This window comes from Melozone crissalis, unplaced genomic scaffold (assembly GCF_028551555.1).
Source record: "Melozone crissalis strain CALT ecotype California unplaced genomic scaffold, PUWL_Pcris_2 ptg000006l_1, whole genome shotgun sequence".
Lineage (NCBI taxonomy): Eukaryota > Metazoa > Chordata > Aves > Passeriformes > Passerellidae > Melozone > Melozone crissalis.
Window position 1 is genome coordinate 47,866,941 of NW_026535784.1, and position 24,916 is coordinate 47,891,856.

The window sequence follows — 24,916 nt, forward strand, 5'->3', positions numbered from 1 at the left end:
ATGGGGCATCCACAGCTTCTCTGGACAACCTGTTCAGTGCCTCACCACCCTCACAGGAAAGAATTTCTTCTGTATCTAAACCTGTCCTCCTTTAGTTTGAAGTAATCTACTCCTGCCCTGTCCCAGCGTGATCACAGCATTCTCTCCACCTTTCTTGTGGGATTTTAGGTACTGGAAGGCCACATTTAGCATCTCACCAGCTCTGTCTGCATAGGAGGGGCACTCCATCCCTCTGATCATCTTGGTGGTGCCCCCTGGACTCACTCCATCAGGCCCAGGTCTGTCCTGTGCTGGGACCCCAGAGCTGGTGCAGCCCTGCAGGTGGGGTCTCACCAGAGCAGAGGGGCAGAATCCCCTCCCTTCAACTGCTGGTTGTGCTGCTTTGGATGCACCCCAGCATCTCTCCCAGAAAGAAATAAATAAAAAGCAGTACTGAAATGTGCCCAGAACATATTTCCTCTTACTTTTTTTAAAATTTGAATATTTATTGGAAATTTGGGTTTTGAATCTACTTTTACAACATGCTGCTCAATTTTTTTTAGAATTCTTTTTGCATTGCCTGTGGGATTTATATGGAACAGCATGAATAAGTTTGTTTCACAATGTTACTCAATTTCTTTCTGAAAGACTCCAAGCACAAGCAGGTCTCAGTAGGCTTTGCAAGATACAGCATGTTATGAGGACACACATCTGAAAGTATATGTTTGCAAGAACCTACTGGAAAACTTCTTATATAAATTTCATGCATAAAACTGAAAGCTTTTTGTGATCTGAAGCTGGTAATAATCAAATGGGGCATCTTAACAGTTGTCTTTTTGCACTTGCTAGCATTAAGTCAAATCTTCCCTGAGGGCTACATTTGCTTTTCAGCAAAACCCATTTTGGATTATCTTTCCATCCCCCACCCCCTAAAAAAAGCAAGGCTATAGAGTAGTGGATGTATACAAGGAAATTGCTCATGAACTTTTAGGTTATTAGCATGTATAGTGAGGGAGATATTTGAAACAGACTTTTTCTGTTTCTGGTTTCAGATAATGTGTAGTCTGTTGTTCTACTCTGTAATGAAAGCTCCTGGTCATAAGAGATAATACTTAATTAGTTACTAACTTTTCCCTTTAAATTAGCTAGAATGAGCATTAAATTATCTGCCTCAATTTTCAGTCAGCAGATATTTATAATTTGGGTCTTTAATAAAAAAATTTGTATTAATCATGTTTAGCTTTCTAGCTTTTTCCTAATTTTTGCTATTTATTATCAATCATATTAATGCATGCTGCTTGCCATGTGATATGGACAACTGATGCCCTTTATGTAAGGAATTAAAGAAATGTAATTTATCCACAGAAAGTCTAATGTTCATATGTGCTTCCCAAAAAAAACCTCAGAAACGGTGGCCTAACTTTGAAACAGAATCCATCTTGTGCTCATAAAGGATGCAGATAAAGCTATGAATACATTTTATGGATCAGATAGGATTTAGCCTGAAGGAAAGTATATGATTAGTTAGAATGGCAAAGATATATGATAGATGTTTTTGAAAAACATTCCTTTGTTTAGAGGAGTACATGTGTGTTTTGCTAAAAATCTGGGTATGTAACTTGAAGGCATGAAGTCATTCCATCCCTTTTCTTAGGGCAGTTTCTCTGTAGTTCAAGCTGCTGTCAGAAAGAGCCCTTGGGGATGAATGAGCAGAAAAACCCCAGTGATATTCTGAAAGGTAGAATGGCAACTGCTGATGTATATGTAGGCTAAATGAGTTGTTGTTTCCCTGGGGCTTGGAAGTTAGCTATTAATCCAGTTTGCTTTGACATTCAGTCTTTTTATAAATTAGTATATTATGTATCAGCACTGGGGCAAAAATCTCAAGGGGGTCAGATAAAAGGTTTTGTTTGAAATATTCTGGTTGAGCACTGATAGATCTACTTTTTAATGAAATACATCTTAGAAAATAAAAAAGGAATAATCAACATTTTTTGAGTCTAATGCAAAAAATCACGTCTTCCATGCCTTGTATCATGCAGTTTGGTGGACTAATTGGAATGCATTTCCAAACTAGGATATATTATACAGTGAGATGGACATAAGAAGAGCACCTAAATAATGACTTTGCTTCCCTGAAGTGCAGTTAGACATGAATGAAAATGTCAGATATCCCTCCCATGAAAGAAATTGAGCCTCAGCTAAGACTTATTTTTACCTCTGCTGCTCCAGCATTACCAGAAGGACAGTTTAATTTCTTAAGATCCATTTGGGGTACAGAACATGTAACTTACGCCTTATGACCTTATGGCTTTTCATGATGTTGGGCTGTCAGTGATAAATTCTCTGGAAAACTTACAGCTCCCAGAGGCATCATGTGTTTTTCCATCTTCTGCTTCTCCTCAGTGGCTGAGAAGACTAAAGAGCAGGTGTCCAATGTTGGGGGAGCTGTGGTGACGGGGGTGACGGCGGTGGCGCAGAAGACGGTGGAAGGAGCAGGGAACATCGCTGCAGCCACTGGCTTGGTGAAGAAGGACCAGTTGGCCAAACAGGTTGGTTAATTTACAGTCTCTTCCAGGTGAAGAAGTGAGCAATGAGGGGCTCATGAACTGAGAGGCAGATGGAGTGCTTTCTGTCTCTCAGTTGTATGAGTAAAAGTTTGTGTTGTGCCAAACAAACAGCGAAGATGTCTGCTGTTTATAGCTTGTATTTTGAGTGACTTGCAGGATCTGGGAACTTGAGTAGGATTAGGCATGGAACTTTACTAATCTGAAGCGTTTTAGTTAATTTGGATCATAGTTTAAAGTGTGATCTAATGGTGGTTCTGAACTCAGGAGCCTCTAGTGGAGACCAGCTGCTGCAGGATAGCTGTTTAGTTTTGTGAAAATATAACTGTTTTTCCTAGTAATTTGGGATTGAAAAGCAATCTGCTAGTACTGAAAGGTCAAACAGCAAATCTCAGGTTTAACAGCACAAGTTGTATCCTCTCTAGTTGTAGAGAGGAGGGTTTGTGTGCCAATCTGCTGACTGGTTAGACACATTGCTTCTAAAGTCAAGATCTATCTGGAGAGTCACTGTCTTCCATTACTACAGTGACACTATCTCAAAAATGCCTCTGAATAGCCTGAATTATGCAGATCAACTTTGCTCTAGGTCATCCTATAAAACACTGTAGGTATTTTTAATCATGCACTGTAGCTAATATTCTTCCACTGACACTAGGTGAAAAGTGACCCCAGCTGGCAGGAACAATGCTTTCCAAAATGTGTGGAGTGGTTTTTTAAGAGACAAAAATAACTCAAAAGAGACAAATGCCTCCTTCTGTGCTGTTTTTTGTATGAACACTTGAGAGTTAGACAAAAATAGGATTAGGAAGAGTATTTAATATTTACACAAAAATGTGGCTGTCATGGAATTGAGCATGAAGTTCTATTGTGTATCATATTTGCAGCAAGTGTCCAGAGGAGACTTGAAGGAAAAATTGAATCCTTAAAAAATTGAGTTTTTTATCCTTGTTGGAGTGCAGTCCTGTCTGTCTGACAAATCTTATTGGTGCTTTACTATGGGGAGCAGAAAGGGCTGTTAGATTGTGGTAGGCATTCATTGCACTGTGGTAGATTGTCTGGGAAGCATATCACAAGCACTTTTATTCTCTTTCAAATCAATATTCCTGGGGGATTTTTTTAGCCCTTTTTTTTCAGCTATAAGTAACATGGCGCTTTTGATGTGGTCATGGATCTTATTAAAAGCTATGTGGGAAGATTTACAAAATGGAGAATCTAATGACCTGCCAGGGGATACATGAATATAGCATGGTCACAGTAGTCTCTGCTCTTCATTTCTGCTAAAGCTCTTGTGCAGTTTTATGCTGAGAATATTTTCTGTTCATAGCTCTTGAAACTCAGTGTAATAAGGATCATCACTGCTGTAATGCACAATTACCCCCTTTAGTACTGACCATAACTAATGCCTTTTTATCTCTCTCTATAGGGAGAGATCCCTGTAATTATCAAGTATAAAGCAAATGTCTGCTGACTTTCACTTCAATCTCTTCTCTGTATTGTAAAGCTTAAATATAAGTCGTGATGGCTGTAACAGAATAAAATCACATCTGTGAAATGAAAGAACATCCATAATGTACATGCATATTATTTCTATTAATAGCAACATTATTCTGAACTGGTGTTTTGTTCTGTAGATATGTAAAATCATTCATTTGAGGCTTGATACTGATATTTTTAGACTGAGATTCTCAGTCATCTATGCAGTATGGCCATGTAGCTGGTGAGTATCTGTGACTCCTCCTGGACTGCCTTGCACCTCTGTCTTTTACTGGTTCTGCAAGGAATGAGTGGCCATTTAGAAAACAGTAATATCAGCCCTGAGTAACATGTAGTTACTTTAAAACCTGGTGGGTTTGCATTCCTTTGCAGCTCAGAGGCACATGGAATAGATTTTGCTTGGATTTTCCAGGCAGACTGACAGTTTGGTAGGGCAGGAGTGGGCATCCAGAGTAGCAGTGGGACCTTGGAGGAATCAGGGTGAGTCTTTCTGAGATAACAGAAGGGGCCAACCAGGCATTCAGAGCATCAATGTAACTTTTTTAAATTTATCTCTCCCTGTAAGGTTATGTGTGTTAGGTCTGCTTGCCTGTGTCAAAGCCTGCAGTCTCATCTGGTGACTGGCATTTTTCTTGTCCTGTGATGGAAGTTTGGTTTTGACTTTCAACTAATTAAAAACACTATTTTTTTTTTAAACCTGTGGGTACAATGATACTTATGCAGAGGAAATAAGTAGCAAATTCTTAGTAAAACTCTTTGTTAAGAAGTTTCTCCAAGCTGACCTAGTGCAGCCTTAAAAGCCGGTGTGCTTTGGAGCATGAAGCAGAAGCTGAAGCAGCCGAGTGAGGCCAGGCTGGAGGCTGCTGTGACACCCCCTGTCACCCACCTGCCCTGCAGCTGGTGTGAGCAGTGTGGAGTGACAGCTGAGACGGTGACAGACAGGGATGGCTGGAGAGTGCCCGTCTCAGGCTGCCTGGGGGATTTCTGCTTTGGCAGAAGCTCGCTGCTAATCACAGCCAGGGTAGTGGTGGTTTGTAGGCTCAAATTAATAATGAAAGGGCTAGTGTACTGCAAGCAGTATTTTACTGAATCATAAAACATTTATTGTCTGCCTGTGTGTGTTTCATTTCTGTGTTCTGTGTGTCTTGTAAATGAGTTTTTAAAAAAGTAAAAACTACTAGTAGTTGCATTTAATGCAGAGATGAACATGCATGTTCTATTTGCAAGTCAGTCTTGAATGTATGGATACAAATGGGTGGGTGTGTACCAGCAACTGGGAGTATAATGTATAATATTTTGAAAACAAAATATGGATTATGAAGTTTGTTTTCAGAATTAACCAGTTGAAGTTTTTAACCTCACTGAATCCATGTCATTTGGTTCCCTGGCATCTCAAGAATAAACACTTGACAACTTCTATGATTTCCATGCTGAGTAATTTTATTTTTACTGTTCTGGCACCATAATTCCCAGTCAAGCTGAAATGTCAAGGTTCTTTGAGTACCCTGTGGTGCTGTAGTCAAATGGATTTCATGTGCTCTAAGTTCTGCTAAAGTAAACAGAAGAACAGGTCTTGTCCCTAAGATTTTTGGGTTCTGTATGGATCATGTTTGGTATCTCTGTGTGCTAAATCCTTTTTCTTTTTATAGTATCTCTTGATTTAACACATTTGCAATAAATAGCTCTGAAAACACAAAGTTACAGTAGCAGATAACAAGTAGGTAGGCAGTATGCTTCCTGAGGAGGTAATACAACTCATTGGTTTAATTATGAAGCTTTCAGTGAAAAAGCCTGTGTCAAGACTGACAATTTAGGCATTAGGTGTTTTCTTCTGTAGAAAATGGGTATTAAGCAGGAGCCCTTGCTAATTGCATTTAATGTGAAAATTAAGAGTAAAAGCAATGGCAAGTTAGCTCTATCTCCCCTTCCCACCCCCTGCCTTTCCTGGCACTCCTTAGAATTCAAGCAGTGTCATAGCATAAACATTCAGCGCAGTGGAACAGGTTTAGAGTATTTCTTGTCTTACTACTTTTCCTTTCTGGAGCAGCTAATCTTGTGAACCACCAAAACTTTCCACAGACATGATCCTTTGTTCAGAGCCAGGGTGAATGAATCTACTTTGGGGAATCACTATAATCAAATATAAAAATTTATAGAAGCCTTTTTGATCCTTCGTACAGGGGAGCTCCATGAGACATGGTGCATTGCTGAGACTAAAGACATGATGAAATTCTGTTTAATTTTGGTGAGAGCAACTCAGTTTTGATTAAGACACCAAACATCACAGTGTACCAGTTATCTGTTACTTGTCCATTTGGAAAACCTTACTAGCATAAGGAATGCAAACCCTGTGAGTGTCTCTTAGAATCTGCCTTTCAGTGGCAGAAGGAAGGATACTTTTTTGCTTTATTAAACATCAATTTCTTGAATGTAAGTAATACCACTTCTTTTAAAGATATCTGATTTGTCTTGTTGCAAACTGAGATTCCTGTGTGTTCCCAAAGAAGTTTTGATTGCCATCTGTAGTTTAAAAGACCAAAAAAGCTGAATATGAAATCCTGAGATTTTGCACTTTGATTTTAAACATGGAGATCAGTTTAGAAACCCTTCTGTAGCAGTCTTAGGCAGAATTAACTTAGGGATGACATTTGGCTTCTACTTAAATTATCTTGGATATCAGTTTGCAAAGCTTGAATACCAACATTAAACTCCCCAACACTGCTTTAGTGCTCTCCTTGTTACCTACATACTATAAAAATGTCTAGCTTGGTAAGTGAAAAGCTTCAACAGGCATTTTTTTGTTTTGTCTCTTTTTATCTTTTTGAGATGTATTTAGCATATTTTCTTTGCTACAGTGCCATAATACTGACATGCCACATGGAAAATTCCTAGAACTTTAAAAATTAATTTTAATGTACTTTTTTGTTGTAAATAAAATTCTAGAAGTAGGTATAATCATTGCAGAGTTTGAGTGTAGGTGGAACTGTGTATTGTGATAGAATATGAAGATCTCCAGGTTCTCTGACCACCTTAATGTTCAGTATACTGTAGAGGATGCTTGGCTTATTGAAGGATCACCATTCTCCATCTTTCCAGTCCATAGGTTAGTCAAGTAATTTTGAAAGGCTTGGATAAAAACACAAAGGAAAAGTTGTGGAGCAAAGATGTCCAATTTCCTTTTTCAGAAAGGGAATTAGAGAGTTTTTTTAACTTTGCATTCCATTTTTTGCTGTTTGCTAGGTGTGTCTCAAAAAGGCCGTTAGACCCCTATGAAAAGCAGGCTGGTAAGTGCAAGTTGCATGAGACTGAAACAGTTGTTCTTTAGTTGGAGCAAGCAGATCTCCCAGAGTATTTAGTATGAGCAAAACATCACCCCTGTATGATTTAAGCGAGGAAACTTTAGTAAGGTTTTGATGTGCCAAATGCAGAAATGGCCTCCACCAATTAACTTCTGGAATTAAATATTTTCTGCAGAAAAAATTTTCCAGAAAAATATTTTGTGTAGAGCAAGCAGGCTTTAGAGGGGTACAGCATCTAATTGCCCTCCTCAACTACTCCTTACCCTGTATGGATTTAGTAAAGGTTACAGTAGGGAATGGATAGGTTTGATTGAATATATTAAATATTCTAGTTCCCTAGAAGGTCTGACCCTTTATGCCTGAGGCAAGCAGTGCCACTTTGTCTTGTGCAGTGTAGAGAGATGAACTTTCTAGGCATTCAGGGTGGGCCTCACCTTTGTTCTGGTGTGACACTCCTGCCTGCTGTGTGGGAGCATTTACAGCAATGGTTTGGAAGCATAAAATGGTTTGGGTTGGAAGGGGCTTTTAAGATCATCTAGTTCCAAACCCCCTGCCACAAGCAGGGACACCTTCCACTATTGAGGTGGCTCCATGCCCCATCAGCCTGGCCCTGCAAGCTTGCATAGTGTGGTTTCTGGTGGGATAACTAGCACACAGTCAGTCTTCTCAAGGAAACCAAAGTGTTTTAGGTGATTTATAGGTGAAGACCTGCTCAGATAGTTACAGCTGAACAACAGTCAGACAGCACTTGCTCTCAAATTTCTATTTGAATCCTCATGTGCAGAGCATATAGTCTGGAGTTGGTTTTCTTTTTTCCCCTTATTTTATTCTTGATCTGTGTAATGTATGAGTGGCTGCTGCAAAACAAAGAGGGTACTTTGCAACTGTTAGCCGTGTTTGCTTTCTTGATGTCTGTAGATTGATTGAGAGTGGAAGAATGAGGGATAGATTTCCCATTAGGGGATCCACACTGCTCAGGAGCTGATTCACAGAGGACCCTCTAAGAGAAAGCCTTTGTTAGCTGTTTCTTTAAGTTCTTGGAGGAAGTGGAACTGTCAGTGAGCTGGCATAACTCTTTGGTTGTAGCATAGCTGGACTGATTTCTTTTGGTAGAGCTTTTCTTACTGCTCTCAGAATTAATGATGGTGTGTTGTACTAAAATATCTATAAGAAATTCATTCTATAAAGCTAATGCATATTCTAGAAACAGCAAACTCTGATTTGTTATGAATCATAAGGCACCCTTAGGCAGGTGATATTAAAGTTTCAAACCTGCTTTATGTACACAGTCCAATCTCCTCCTCATGACAGCACATGTATTTTTTTGATGGCAAAGCTCACGACTCATCTAGGTTGTACAGAGGTATGAATGGCAGGAGAGCTGTGAAATTGTGTTGCAATCCAGTATGAATTGTGAGTGTTGGAATGCAAGTGGCTTTGATTTAGTGGTTGGAATTTATTTTGGAAGCACATTACAGTTGCAGTTGAGGCCACTCAATGCAGTTTCATTAATGCAGTTCTGTTTTCTCTTGGTGTTTCCACATGGGCAAGCCTCCATATGTGGCTTAGTATATGTTGATACTGCCTAATGGCACAGTAAAGAGCAGTGTGGAGGGTGTGAAGCAGACTCCAATGTTTACAGGAAATTTTATTTGATGAAATGTGCTAATGATGCCCACAGAAAATATGCTGATTAAAAGGAAGGGTACAGAAGTCACAAAGCCAGCAAGGAGATAAAGTTATTTTCTTCTGCCTTTCTTTTGCTTTATAAGATTTTTCTTACCTGTCACTTCCTCCTTGGCAGGTATGTGCACATTTTGGTAGAACTTCTGGATGTGAGCAGATTAATTTTATGTCACTTTTAACACCTCTGTTTGAATTATTTAAAATTAGGCCGGGCAATATAGAAATAAATGTGCACAGAAAATAACAATACTTGGGGTGGAAAAAGCAGAAAGTGGAAGATGGGAGACTGTAGATAGAAGTGCTAGAGTTTTTGTGTTTTTTGAAGAGGGTGTTGAAGTGCTGGTAGAACACTGAATATCAACTTATGCTTGACCTCCCTGGTTGGCGGATAAAATAGTTTTCTTACTGTGGAGCATGTCGCCAATGTTTTTTCTCAGAGGGCAAAGTAGTATTTTAAGGAAAGCCATGTTCTCTCTGTCAAAGCATTTCCATATCTGTGATCTAAGCAGAACTTGAGGAAAGAAAACTCATAAGGTGTTATCAAAATATCCTGGAGGTTATTGCTCTTCATTAACTCAGGAACAAATGTCAGTGCAATATAAAGGTCTTGGAGTTTTCCTGGTTTCCTAATGGCTTCCATGCTGTGAGAGCATTTTAGTGCAGGCTGATATTCAGGGTCTACCTGCTGCCTTCACTGCTTCTGACTGTAATTCCTAATTATCTGTGAGAGATTTAGTTAAGGAGCTTTTGGGTGGCGTCATATTGTACTTAGTTTTCTGGCAATTGCTTAACCTCAGGTTTATCTTTGGCTGTGGAGAAATTAAGTACCCCCATCTTAATCTGAATATACCTATTGCCCTTGGTCTCCAAGAAGAATTGTTTGTCAGCTGATAGAATTCTCCACTAGGAGTTGTTCATGTCTAATGAGAAAATATTTGTGAAGTCTTCAGGTAGAACACCATTTTTAATTTCTTTTTCTTTGACTTATGAGAAAGAAGCAAAAGACATTCCCCATCCTTTACCAGGAGTCTGCCTTTTGCATTTATTGTAAGGACTCTGCAATCTGCTCTGTTTCCTCCCTGTTCTTTACTCTGGTCTCCCTTCCACCTCCCACAGCCTTCATCTCCTGTTTCCATGTAACTTACCTGTGGCCATTGCATTATGGAATTCTCTCAGGCTGACTATGGAACCAGTTCCACTTTGTAATGTCCCAGTTTTTCCGATGTATCCATCTATGGAATTTCATGCAGTACTCACAGAAATTTTTTTTCCTGTTCTAAATAGTTGCCAATCCTATGCTACATACTCAGGAAGGTGCTACTTGGTGAGAGGAATTCTTCTGAGTTCATTTGGGGATGATATATGTTCATGCCAGCTCTTCCTGTTCTTGCCCACTTTGTGTGAAAGATTCAGCAGTTTCAGATGGGACATAGTTTCATGTAGCTCATGATAGCTGGGCAAATTGTAAAGTGGCGACTTAGGGTAAGGGTTTTACAAGCTCAAAGCTGTCTCCTTAGCATATTCTGCCATGTTTCAGTGCTGCTTTCCTCTGCTGGCCAAGGAGGAGTGGGTAAGCCTTGGAAGGTAAGAAGCTTAAATGTAGTTCATTCTGCGCCTATCTGGGAGTCATTGTCTTCAGAGGATTGGTGATGGTCGCTGGTTCTTGATGTTGTAAAAGCCAAGGACTGCAGCTGGCAGGTTTTTTTAGCTAGCAGTGAAAATTTATGGTGCTGAAATGACATTTTGGCAAAGCACTGCAATGTGTGTTTATGTCTGCCAGTCTGTTCAGCAGAGCACTGCAGCAGGATGTTTAATAGGCATGAGTAGCAAATTGGGGTCTTGGATTGATGTGATGATGAGGGTTGTATAAACTTCAAGAACTGAAATGTGGAGTAAATACCTCTCTGTGGAGATAGAGATGAATCTGTATTTTCAGAATGTCAATCCAATGTCATCTCCCTCCTGAAGAAATCCTCTAGGTTAAAAGGGAGGATTAAAGAAGTAAGGTGGGATGCTTTATTTGGACTACCTAATTACTGGCAGTGCTGTTACTGTTACAGAAGAAAGGAAGCTTATATCATCAGAGTACTGGTGATAATTAGCAAATGTTAGTGTAATATGATATACACCATTTTTGTGACTATTTTAACCACTGATAGAACATCTTAAATAATCTGTGGAGTAATTGACAAAAGCTTGGACAGAGCTTACAGATGTCTGGGACTTTTTTTGAAGCTCTAGGACACAATGAAAGAGATGATCCATCTTTCCTAAAGTAAACTGTCATTAAAATCTGGCTATTAGCTGCTTTCAACTGTGTTAATTTGTTTGCTGGAGGAGGTTAAGTGGCCTGGATAAGGATGATTGGTAATAATTGTTCATTTTTTAAGTACTTGTCTCAGAGTATTTCAAAAGCTTCCAGGATATATCTGGACACTGGGATTTGTTACTGGACAAAGCTACATTGAATGTCTCAGAAATGCATCTGAACTTTTAGATTGGAAACATTTTTTTTGCCAGTGGCTTTTCTAATGCAAAATATTCCCTATGAGGAAACTGGAGGTGTAAGCTGCTGAAGTTGTCCTTCAAAAAACCGTGCCTTTTGCAAGACTGAAGCAGGCAGAAAACCTGATTCTGAAGTGTATTGGACATATTGATTGCCCTCCAAACTTTTGGTGTTAGCTTTCAGAGCTATTTCCTTTTGCTTTATTAGCACATGCCCTGGAGGTTTGCCAGACTTGGGTCAGAAAAGTCAAAATCAAGCTCAAAATGAGGAGATGCAGCCAGTGTAGAACTACTTTTACCCTGCTTGGTGGGTTAGCTATGAACAGAAAAAGGTGCTGTCTGTAATTGCCTTTCCTTCAGAAGCACATAAAGCAAGATTTGTGCCTCTGAAGCAGCCTAATTCCTCTGTCCCACCTCCCACTCCCTCCTGTGTAGAAGGGGCATCACCTAGAGCAGCTGATATCCTACCAGTATTATGTCAGCCATGCATATCTCTTCTCAGGGGCTGTGGGATGAAGCAAAGGCTCTGGGCTTCTTTGGCTGACCTCTGCTGTACCTTTTAATTGTGTGATGTAGGTCTTTCTTCCTGTGCTCCTATATGTAAGGAAGATATGTGGATTTTTTTTTCCTTACTAATTCCCTGTGATGGTTTTAAGGCCCAAAGGGTTCACTGTGGTCTAAACGAACATGAATTGCCTTGGAGTGGTGTGAAAAATTCAGTTAAGGTGTCAGGTTATGTGTCAGTCACAAGAAATCTCTACTTATCCATAGAGACAGTATTTCTAACAGGGAATGTCCATTCAAGATGAAGAAGGCAAGAAGCAGTGGTTGAAACAAGCTATCTCATCTGAAGAAAATTGTTTTTACAGCTTGGAATGCAAAATGTGCTTGGGGAAGGAAATGACAAGGGCAATTGAGCTGGGTTACAGTGCACTTTTAAGACTTGCAGGTTCTCTTGATTTTTGTGTGAGCCTTCAGGAAGAGGCTGGAATTTGTAAAACCTGTTAGCATCTGTGGTGTTGGGAGCTCACTGTGAACTTCTGATTGCTTCTAATTTGAAGTGTTTTTAATTACTAAGCTAATAATCTGTAATAAGTTAATACTTATTGAGTATTAATACTAATAAAATAAAGGTATTGAAATATGTGGTTTAATTACAAGCGTGTATGCAGTTGCTGGCCAGTTTGGTAGAATTTATATCCATAATGCAGTTTAATGATGATAATGTGTGCATGAAACACTTATACTTTGCCTAATGAATATAGTTATGTCAATTAGAAATAATATTACTCTGGTGGCATCAAACACTTCAGTTCATTACTTAACAACCAGCCTGTCTTAGCCCTGTAAGGACTGCACTCAGAGATGCTTGTTTAACCCGTCTGACTTAGCTAATAGTTCATATGGTTGATCTGAACAAATGATTCTGTTCAAATTCCTAATAGCATCAATTTTAATGGCTGGGTCATTTTTAATTTTGTGCATGCACCAGAGGATCTTAAAAATCCCTCAAGATAGAACTGACTGAGTTCAGACCTACTGTATGCAAATTGTTTTGTAGAGAAAGGTCAGAGATCAAATAGAGCTGGAGGCTGAATTAATTTCCCTCTCTGGAGAAAATGATTCTAACAGGTCAGGAGTCAAGTCACTGGCTTGGCACAGATCTTCAGATGGAAGAAAGATTTCCTCCCCTGTCCTCATCCCTACAATAGTCCTGGAGTTGTTTCTGAAGTGTGTTTGTTGTATTTGATGATGCTGGACCAATGCATTTGGCAGCTACACTCTCTTGTCCACAGCACAGAGACAGGCTTTATGAGCATATATTGGTATAGCAAAAGTTTAAAAGGGGAAGGCAGGTGGGATTAGTGATGGCTGTTGTGATAGAATGCAGTGCAGGGTTGTCAGACCCACAGGTGGGTGATGGAAGCTTTTATTGGAGCCTTATGTCAGTTGTTACCTTTTGTTAGTGTGGAATTTATAAAATAGCTTCTTGAAATGAGGGTACATTTTTTTAAGCACCATCCTTCTCAATAAATTCCTTGTGTTTACTTTTTTTAAAAAAACCCAAGTAATAGTTATTCCAGGATCTTTGAAGGAGGGCATGTGTTCCCATACAGCTGACCTGGTGTCTGAGCCAGAGTGGTGAGCTTGCTTTTTCACAGTCACCAGCATCATGTTTCCTCTGGGGTCTATTTATGGAAGGGGTGGTGTACTCATCATTCACAGGGAAGGTAACAGATTTAGCAGTGCCTCTTTCCACCTCCTACACACCATCTATGAGATGGAGTTTTTAAGTCTTAGCTGTCTCTGTATATTTTTCCCTGAGCTACATTTCGGATGTACACTTTATAATGCAGCTGGTTGGACTGCTGTACGTGCCAGCTGTTGTCCAAACTGAGAAACAGGGGAGGCTGGGAGAAGTAATGAAACTGCTTGAGAAAGCTAAGTTTACACCTTGCTTTGAAATGTATTTGTAAACATCTTGATGACAGTTAAGATGAGTAGTAGTAGATTTGTTTTTTCTTCTTTTCCCAGCCTCTGTGTTCCTTAGATCATCTCTATGGCTCTAGACTGTGAGCGGTACATGATGGGAAGGGAAGCCTTTGCAGGGCTCCTGAAGGAGAATCAGACTTGGGAATTCATCCTAGTATGCAGGCTGCACAAAGAGAACGTGGAGACCTCTTGGTTGTACTCAAAATAAAATGGATGATCATAGCTGGTCAAGGTGTCAGGTTAATGCGTTCCACAAAGACTTAAGGACATTGAGTTGCTTCAAGTTTTCTCTGTTTATCTTGGATTTAAAGTTGGCTTAAGAAAACAGTAGTTGATTTGATGGGGACAGATGGCAAACCCAACCTTTCTCTGTATCCCCTAGTTAGCAAGAGTCTGTTTGTGGAATCAAAGCCAGTGGTGGGGATGAGCTGGGTTCAGGAAGAATGGAAAGACTGGGTAGGGTCTCATGATTAGGGAATGAATGGGAGGAAAATAGTGACCATATATGAGAGAAGGTAGTGCTTGATTGCCCTTGTATTCAAGCACCATGAGGCAACCTCTTATCCTGTTTCATGAGGATATGGGACACTGGCACAGAACTCATTCTCCAGAATATTTCTGCCTCTGGGAACACAGAAGGGCTCAAACTGTGATATGGGATGTGCAATGGATTCCACCTTTGTCTTTTACCCAGATATTGCTAGCAAAATAGTGGCTGGGAACTTCAATATTTCATCCTGATATTTTGCTGTTTTGGTGAACATTGAATAAACCTGAATCTCTTGGGAAGAATAATTTGCATTTTTGATTTTTTTTTTTTTTAATAAATGCTCCACGTCTGTCCTAATGTGGATCCCTTTGATAATTGCCAGGAAACTTATTTGTAGCAGAGCTTTGTAAGGGCTGGCTGCTTTTGAATATCTAGCCTAGCATCTAAAATTGGAGTAGTTTGGAGAAGCAAGGTGTTTGAGTGGTTGTTTTACAGGGACATAGGTTCAGCTAAGATTTTTAATTATCTGAAAGGACTGTACAGAGCCCATCATGTCATGTTCTTCCCTTCAATGCCTGAGCTGTGTGCAAACAATCATCCACCCAAGTGTTCCTAGATTGAATGCTGACATCTCACTAGCTCACCTAATTAATACCCCTTGCCCCAAGGAGAAGGAAACTTATCAGATTCTGAGAATCCTGAATTTTGATGAGTTTGTATGCATGAGAGAAGGATAAAACGAATTCTCTAAGATTATTAGGTTTAAGAAAAATCTACCACCATGTGCTTTGTGTTTGTTGACTATCCACATTAAAAATAAAATCAGAATAGCTTCTAAATTTTACAGTGCGTTAAAATCTGTGAAATGAGTTCTGTAATCTGTTAAAATCTGGGCCTTCGGTCCATCTGTCCTACAAGAACTCTTGTGACCTGTGGAGGAGCCCTATCCTTTTGGTTTCTGTTGGGTGCAGAGTGTTTGACCAGCTATTTAATCAGTCCAGTACAACATCGTATTGCTCTACCACAGAATCGTGGAATTACTCGGGTTGGAAGGGACCTTCAAGATTGTCTTCTTCCAATGCCCCAGCCATTATCTTCCCTGTTCTTTTGCCATGATCTCTGCAGCATTGTTAGTATGGAAGTAACAATGACTGCTGTGTATTGATAGAACACCAGGGTAGCAAGGGGGGGGGTGACTCTCCATCATTGACAGTGATACTGGCACTTAAGGAAAGTGCTAACTGTTTCAACAAAGCATAAAGAATTTACTCAGAATGTTTGTTTTGTGCACTTCTTGCCCTGATCTCCCAGGTAGACTGGTAGGAGATCAGAAGTGGACGGGTGCTTTCCTGCTTTTCTTACAAGTCATCAAGGTGCAAGTCAAGGTAGGCTTTTTATTGGCCTAATGCTCAGCTTCATTTTTGTAAATCTATCAAAGGCTACTTTGCTTGTCCTTGGGTGAACAGGTACAAGACTTATCCACAGTGTCTATGCAGGCAAAATTGAGTATATAGCTTGGATAGATATATCTTTAGTAAAATATGGCAATGATCCAGCAGAAAGAAGAGCTCAAGTTGACTTTTAGGGTTTTCTTTACATTTAGTTGAGTGTATCTGGCATTCAAGGAGAGAAACAAACCTGTCATAGCATTTACCAAACATTTTTCAGAAGGAAGAAAACTTGAAATCATTTGTATTTTTTTGTTTTGACATGAACTGTCGACTACTTGCAAAAAAAAAAAAAAAACCATTTCAATGTAGCTGTTAAAATCATGACTGTGTTTCAAGCTACTGTATGTAGCATATTTATGAAGAGCTTTTGTGTTGCAGTATCTCACCTCATATGTCCCTTATTGTAAGACCATCACATAATTTCTGATTGTGATAGCTGAGCTGTGTTGGATTTTTTGTGATTTTTTTAAAATCTTTTCTGGAGGAGAGGCAGGAATTTGCCTGGCTCATCCCCAGACATGTGGCTTGTCTTCGAGAACACCCAGCTAGCTGTTGATCGCCCTTTATTAGAACACACTGTGCTTCCACAAAGCATCATTCTGCATGTGGCCATCATTTGAGACTGATTTGAGAAGTGAGGGCAAAGAAGTGCAGAAATACAATCTCTCTTTGCCTGTCTTCCTCACAGTGAGGCATTGCATGAAGTTCCTACCCTCATTTGCTTTGGATGAGTAGCTAACAAAAGCTTGGGAGGCCTGCTAGTAGGACCCAAGCTATGCAAGTGTCTTGGTTTGAGCAGACAGTTGTCTGCTAAGGAAGGCAGGAGCCTTCCCTGAACTGGAAAATGTAAACCCCCTCCTTCTGAATTGTTATAATTTTGAAATTAAGGGGAGCTCTCAGGCAAAGATATGGGAGCGGGAATAACAGTTCTTTATTTGGGAAGAAAATAAAAATAAAATAAACAATGCAGTAGTACAAAGCAACACTTACAGAGTAAGAATACAGCCTGATACCCTGTGGGTCAGGGTGTTGGCAGCAGTCCAGTTGGAATGGTGGCTGCAGTCCTCCTGGAGTGACAGATGTGGTTCTGTTGAAGCAGTGATCCTGTAGAAGGGTGGAGGCTTTTTCTGAAGGTCCAGTGGTGGTGTAGATGGGCCTGGTCTTCCTCTGGGAATCCAGTGGAAAAGGCAGCTGCTCTGGGAATCCAGTGGAAAATGCTGTCCTGGTGTCCTAACATCTCAGATTGTATCCAGTTAGGAATGCTTGGCTCCTCCCTCTGGGCAGAGCATTCACAATGGGATGATGCAATGACACTCAATGGCCCATTAACAGCAGATGTCTCCCCGAAGGGAGGATGGGTTGTGGAAGAGATAAAGAAAACTGCCCAATTAACAGGAGATAACTGCCCCACCTCTAACAGATGGGGATCGAATACACATGTTACCTTGCAATCTAGGACAGCAAGAAGTGGGGGAGATGGACTCAGAAGCTCCTGTTTTGGCTGATGACTTGATCTGTCTCTCTCAAGAAGCACAGATTGCTTCAGTTCCAAAATCAAACAACAGGAGTGCAACACTTGCGTGTGCTATGGACTGGCATTGGAAATACTTGGGATGTGCTTGAGAATCAATCACTGTAAAAACATGCTTATGCTTGAGTGCATGATTCTTGTAATTGTCTTTGTTCAGGAGTGCTAAGCAGGCTGAAGTGCTTTAGTACGTTGTTATGGTTTAGGCCTGGCAAAGCCAAGGCCCCCATAAATATACCCTTTACCTGATATCTGCTGTGAGATGTGGCCAGGAAATAAGCAAAGCAGGCTCCAACTTAAACATAAAGAGAAGTTTATTAACTAAACTACACACACAATTACTAACCTACACACACACAGGGAAAAAAACAAGGAGAATGAAAACTACACAGAAACACTTCCTTATCCTCCTCCCACCAAATTCCCAAACACATTTACATTTCCCAAAAATTATCCACACTCGGTCTGGCACCACCCTTTGGGAAAAAATCAAATCTTCAGCTCATAAGGGATAGACGGAGTCCTTCCTTGTGCCACGGACTTCTTGTCACAATCAGCAATCCGCCCGGTATCTTGCTATCTCGTGACATCTCCTTTCCATGCCAAGGTGCTCTCACCACCTGGCATGGGATGGGGCAGGGGCCTGCCTTCAGGGCCTTTTAAGAATGCCTCGTCTCGTTCCAAGCAGAGCACAGTCACAATCCTGGGACCTCTGTCCCCCCCATGTCTTCTATACCCCCTGGGGCCGAGGGGTCTCAAAACCAAACTCTCTTGACGCCGAGCCTCCGCTTCCCCCTGCAATGCAGCCTCTGCATCACCAGGAAACAGTCCATGGAAATACAACAAAAAAGAGTCCAGCAAAAACTGCCACTCCATCTTCCTCCATTCCTTCAACATCTCTCTTCTCCCTTTGCCAGACCCTCCTTACTGGCCTGATTTTCTTCCTTCATCTTCCACTCCTGTCCCTTTCCCAGGAAAGGCAATGTTCTGCGAAGCCTTCATTCCCCAAAGGGGAATGAAGCTCTCCCAGGCGGCCGGACTGCCCGCTGCCCCCCCCTTTCTCCTCCCAGCCGTGCTGCCTGCCGGCACATGATATCAAGTTTCAAGATATACAGTTCGAGCACGGGCTGCATTCTCTGGGGGGGGGAATAAACAGGTCGCTCAAGGGTCTGCCACCCTTCCTCCGAACCCGGGCCTACCGTAGATGGGCCACGTGGCTTTCCCCTCCCCCAGCCCAGCCAGAAACTGGGCCGGGGGAGAGACTTCTTCACGCCGGAAATCCCAAGAGGGCTCCGAAGGCCAAGGGCCCTGCTTTTAACCCCTTGAGTTCGTAGTCTCAAGAGGCGGATCCAAATGTCCCACTGGTCAAACTAAGTGCCCATCTTAAATTCCAATTACCCATTGGTAATCACAGCAAAACAAAATATCCCAGATGTCCCATTTCCGGTCAAACCACGACATACGTTAATATTAAAACTAAAAGTGCATCAAGGGTAAGACTTTGCTGTTCTTCTGCCACCCAACAGTGCTTTGGTGAGTGGGTAAGCAGAACTGCACCCACTGGGGCTGCTCAAGAATGCAGGAAGGTTGGACAGGTGGTTGCAGGAAAAACAAGCAGAAGTGAATGGGCATATTGATAACATAAAATAATTTGAAGTACATGTACAGAACCAGTTGAGGTAGAACTCTAGCATATGTTGACAATGCTAGCACGTAATTTTGTAGTTGTTCTGGTTAACAATAGGCTTTCTCAGTCAAGTGTCTAAGTGTACTAGCTAAAAGGAGTTCATAGTTTCATTAAGTCAAGTCAGCTCTTGGGATGTTGCCATATCTGGGCTTTTTTGAACTCCATATTTGAACTGTTGTGCCTTGTTTCTGCTTGTGTTTTACTACTGCAGTGCATGCTGCAGTGTTAATTTTTTTGTTAATAATCTCAACCATTGTCTGGTAAAGTTGTATATGAGAGAAAAAAATATAGTAACTATCCTTGGCAAAACAAAAAACCAAAACCCTGAGAGTTTTGCCCCCAGGCATTATTTAGTAATGATTAAATAATTCTCTAGGGGGTGGAAATAAATGGGATGTGTAGTTTTTTCTGGCTTTAAATGTGACATGAAAATGTCTTGTTTTTCATTGTTGCTTGTGTTGTTCTTCCATAGCATCTGGAGTGTTGTCTTCTCCATTGTGGGAGTCAGCGTTAGTCATCTGGGCAGCTGCTCCTCCAGAGGCATCAAGCAGTGGGTGGATAATATCCAAATAGTACAGAGCAGCAAATAACATCACAGTCTTACCGTGCAAAATGGTGTTGGGGTGTGTTAAACTCATCCCTTGTTCCCACTTGATCTGTCTGGCTGCATGAAGAAGGGCCATTATGGGCCTGTCAGCCATCAGTTCTGTCTTGAACTCTTGATCAACCTGGTATCCTTCTAGATTGTCAAGGTTGGAAAGCAGCTAGAATTGACTAAGAACAAGAGGGTAGGGCTGGTACAGTGACAGCTGGTGGCAGTTAAGTTTTCTTACTTCCTTTGACAGTAAGTTTTTATTTCACTCCTTGTTCAGCCACCTCAGTGTGGACTGTCACTCTTTGACAGCAAGTAAGGATGATCTTGTCAGTCAAACCTAATCAACGGGAAACTTGTTCCATTTACTTGAGGTTTGATTTCTGTTTTTTCTTCTATTCAAAATTTTTCTGATCTTGGAGTACTTCTTTATGCCATATAAATAGTTTTGTTTTTCAAGACTGTGTAGACTGAACATCTGAGAATCTGAGATAATTTGGTGCATGGCCATATTTTTTTATTGAATACTTTATTCTGTTTCTTGGTCATCAGTAGTAACATAATTGGGATATTAGTAAAAAGTACAAATGCCAGGCAGCAGGATAATCTTGTCAGGGAAGCTGCTTCTTTAGCTGTGAATATATGAAATAATGATCAGTCAAGCATTGCACAGAAGTGCTTTGCAATTACAAAAAATAACACAGATGTTAGCTATGCTCTTGGACAGATCATCCAGACTGTCATCTGTTTGTTTTCCTGAACTACTGTTGTATCTATATGCATTTAGTCTACTGTGATGGCATATACTGCCTTGTAACTCCTTTTTCTTTCTGAAAGATCATTATATTAATTCTGAGGTAAGTAATAATAATTTAGAACTCTCCTGTCTTTTTTTTTTTTTTTTTTTTGCTTTCCTTTCCACCTTTCCCAAGCCAAGCAGTTTGGGTCTTCATTGCCTTAGACTCTGAAATACAGCAACAAGTTATTAGGGTCTTCTTCATGCAGCCAGAGAAGCAGACAATTACTGTGAGGTGATGGGAGGTTTTGATTTGAAATGAGACAGCGATCACAAGGCTGGTGGCCTTTGAGTTTTCAGTTGCTTTATGAAGTCAGAATGGTAGAGTAGCCTATCTTCTACTCCTTGTCCATGTCCATCACTGGAAAAAAAGGTGTTTAGGTGGAAATGGAACAGAGGGGATTTTGTGGTTCCTATAGAGTTTGTTATTTGTTGTTTGGGGGTTTTTTTAGTGTTATTACTGGTAATCAAGGAGGGAGACGTGCTTACAACAGGGGGTATTTCAGAGGGGTAGACATGCAGCTCTTAAAATATCTGTGAGATGTGTAAAACTTTGCATCAAAGTAATTACACTTACAATTTCAGAGAGAATTTTCCCTTGATGGTTTTTACCATGCTTTCTAGTGCACGAACTAATACTTTCCTCCTTGTCATTCAAGGCTCATCTTAGTAGTTGGGCTGTATTTGAAGTGTTTCCTACCAGAACATACATGCAGTAGCATGAGATGTGATAGCATCACCATTCTGTGTGTGTTTTTCTCAACAATCTCTGCCTTCTGCGTCACATTATTTAGACAGGATTGGCTCAAGTGCCACACAATAATGTCTATTTCTGCTGGAGAAAAGAGATGGGAAACTGAAATAAGTGTTCAGTGCCAGTTAGTATTTATAGATACAGTTAAAAAGTACATATTCAGACCACCTGAGCAGGCATTAGTCCAGACATGATAGACATAGGTGCTGCAGAAATAACTGTTTTTGCATGGCCCTACTCTGTTTTGGAAGATGGTGAGCCCATGAGTCCTAGTCAGTCTCTCAGCATCAACTACATGAGAGTAAATCACTTCACCTCTTGCATGCTGGGGGAAGGATGCCTTGTGCCTTCGCGGATCACATTGAAAAGGAACACAGATGGAGCAATGTTGGCCTGAAGCTGCTGCGATCCTTTTCTTTCTGTATTTGTAAGCATGGCCCAGACCCACAAAACCCATGTTTCTGAGTCACCAGGGCTGTTCCCTAAGCAGCCACGGTGCTTTCCTCACACACAGTCTGAACTGCAAGTAGAACACAGTGGTTTTTAGTCATCTCTGGGTGTAGACTTCTGTAGTGGTTGTCTGAAGTCACACTGTATCCAGCAGAGTGTAGTTTGGATGGATGGAATGCAATACACCTCTCGAGGGTTTGCAACTGTGCACGCTCTGTTGCATTGGGATTTACTTGTATTTCATCCAGGAAAAAAAAACATGACAGGAATGTGGCTCACTAGAACAGGATCCTGAAACATCCAAACTGACAAAAATCATTAGTCCTTACACTCTGAAAAGCATGGGGATTATTTCAAAGAACTTAAAAGCAAATGTCACTTCTCATCTTCAGAACAGATGCTTCTACTCTGTTGGAAAGGCAAGGCAGGAAGCTTGGATTTCTCTTGCTGTTTGAGAAGTAGAAGGATATGAGCTACATTAATTAGTCCTATTAGTAGTGTTGATGTCAGAGGTATCAACCTGAATTGGTCAAATGTCTGCCAAACATGGACATGTAAGCACAGGTTCACCATCACAGTATTGGTTTAGGCACCTACAGATATATTTAAATGGTTTATTGGAACACCTTCTGGGGCTTCACCTGCAACTCTTTACTGGCTAATACACACCAGCACTCCTGAAGCATTTTAGAAACTGTGCTTTCTACAGTTTCTGAACCCTGAAAGAAATTTTAACACCATCTGTCTAGTCAGGCACAGCTCAACCCGGATGAATTGCTTGTCCTCTTAAATTTAAACTAATTAAATTTTTAGCTGGGTGATGACTGTCTTCATTTTTCTCAAGATAAAGTTTCTTAGAGTAGCAGGAGAACAAGGTTTGGTAGCATCTCTTTGAAGAACATTTTTATTTAAAAGCTTCTAATACAAGGCAAGGGGGAGTTGCACAGAGCAGCATGAAATTCAAATGTGACACTGGGTTGACTTGTTCAGCCTCAGAGCTGCATCTTTTGGTATCACTGCTTCAGTGTTCAGCATTGGGCCAGATTTGTAATGTAGATTTTTGTTCATTGTGCTTCTTGAAATTACAACCATTGCTGACATGTTTGAAGTTTCTTATGGTGTTATTTTGCTGAATTTTGGAAGGTAAAAAATGGGCATTAGGTGTCTTAGTTCTTTTTAAGTTTATAAATGCATCAGATAGAAGAACCTAAGAGGAATTACAAACATTGGTGTGCATATGAATCTCAAAGATGCAGGATGTGGTCTCACTCTTCCCTTGCCAGGAGGGATTTTCAATTAAGGGGTTTCCTAACCAGAGGGGTCAGAACCATTGTTTGAAAAGTGCTGTGTTTCCCTGTGGTACCTCTCAACTTGTCAGTTATTTGAATCCATGTAACCCTCTGCAGCCAGTGTCCCACTTGAAGATTTTTATTGTGGCACTGGTGTCTGTATTTGATGTCCTTTAGTTTTCATCTGTGAAGACAGCTGATCTATCATTCCTTATCTCTGTGCTGTTTAGCAGGCAAAGGTCAAGTTGATGATGAAAGAAATAACAAATCTGAGCTCTCTGATATGCCCTTCATCCTGATACCTTTTGACGTTAACTGAGTTTCTGTTTGCACTTCTTGAAAAATATGTGCCTTGCAATAAAATGGGAGAGGGGAAATCCTACCTTTTTAGGTGACTTGCTTATCCAGTAGATCTGTGCTGTTCTTGTCTTAGACTGAATGATTATGGGAAACTGGGAGGAAACAAAAAAGATCATGTTACAGTCTTGGTAGCCATCTTTTTCCTGTAGTATTTTCTAATACTTATTTCAAAGCTTTGTTATGCAGAGATTTTAGCTGTTGTGTCCATAAATGATGTGTGAACAGATTTCAATTTCCATTAATTTGCCCATTATTCAAAATTATTTGGCTGTTTCAGCCTATCAGTTGCTATGTCTGCTGTTTGTAGTTTGTTATTTGAAGTGTACATTTGGTCACTGATTGCACTGAATGTTCTTGCTCTTGGACAGAAAGTCTTCCAAGCTCACAAAGCCTTTTTGAAGGAACTGTGCAAATACATAACTGTGTGCATATTTGCAGTGGCTTCTCATATGTACGATAATAGAATGTAAATAAAAGGAATGATGAATGCTGTTGAAACGGATACAAGAATTGTGTTTGCATGAGTGTTCTGAAATATTTCATAATGGCTTAGTGTGGCTGCAGCTTCTCACGGATACTTTTAAAATAAGCATTGTAAAGACAGTGCTTTCAGGTTGTGGGTATTATGAGCTTTAGCTGGATGCTGGTTTTTAGCAAGACTCACTGAGATATTTAATTTTGCTGAACTTAAAGCTCTTGTTCGTAGTTTTCTGACCTAACAGCTGGAAGTGAAGGGGAGATGTGGCATCTCTGAGTTGTCATCTGGGTACTTTTGGGGTTTTACACATGTATGTAACAGTTACAACAGTTACATTTGGCTCATGTTTTCAAGATTTCCTGCTACAAATAGTTGTGGGGTTTTTTTTTAAAAGTGAGCCTTTAGGTTTATGAACCAATTATTTCTGGGATAAATTCTGTGAGTTTAATGTTTGAGATTCATTTTTTAGTTTTTTGTGTCCCTGTTCTGCTGCCAGTAATCAGAATTTCTTCCACTTCATTACCACTTCTAAATCTGTGACTAGTATGCTGTCTTTTCTATCACAGATCTTTTAAGGAAGATATTTTTAAAAAATCCTTTTAGTAACTGATGAGACACCTTCCTTCAAACTGAAACATTGGCATTTATTGTTGTTCTTTCTTTACAGCTTAAATTCAAAAGGCCTTGGTTTTTTTCAAGTCAATTTGAATTAATTTTTAAATTAAGATTTTTAAGGTACAACACCAGCTACCTGGGTAAAATCTAACTAGATTGATTTAACTGTGCACCCTTAATTGAGTAATCTTATGATTCTGTGCAAAAGAAGCAATCTTCTCGGGCAAGATTTGCTCTGGTGTTTTATTGCCTGTGTTTGTTTCCATCCAGGAGCAGGATTTTCAGCTGTGTGCAGTTGTTGGCCCTTGCAGTCAGTGCAAGAGTTACTGATTTTCTCTGTGAGAGCAACTTTAGTACCTCTGGTGCAGTTGTCAAATCCCCACCCAGACTGTTGCCTTCTCGT

General features: G+C 40.4%; 1 protein-coding gene across 2 annotated transcripts in view; it reads left to right on the top strand.

The window, feature by feature from the left end:
- The window catches only part of SNCA (synuclein alpha), a 64,108-nt gene that overhangs the window by 11,969 nt on the left and 27,223 nt on the right, over positions 1-24,916 (top strand). For both annotated transcript variants that reach the window (XM_054294405.1, XM_054294413.1), the window contains exon 4: positions 2,386-2,531. In XM_054294405.1, coding sequence (XP_054150380.1) covers positions 2,386-2,531 — 146 coding nt within the window. The remainder of the gene's footprint in view (positions 1-2,385; positions 2,532-24,916) is intronic.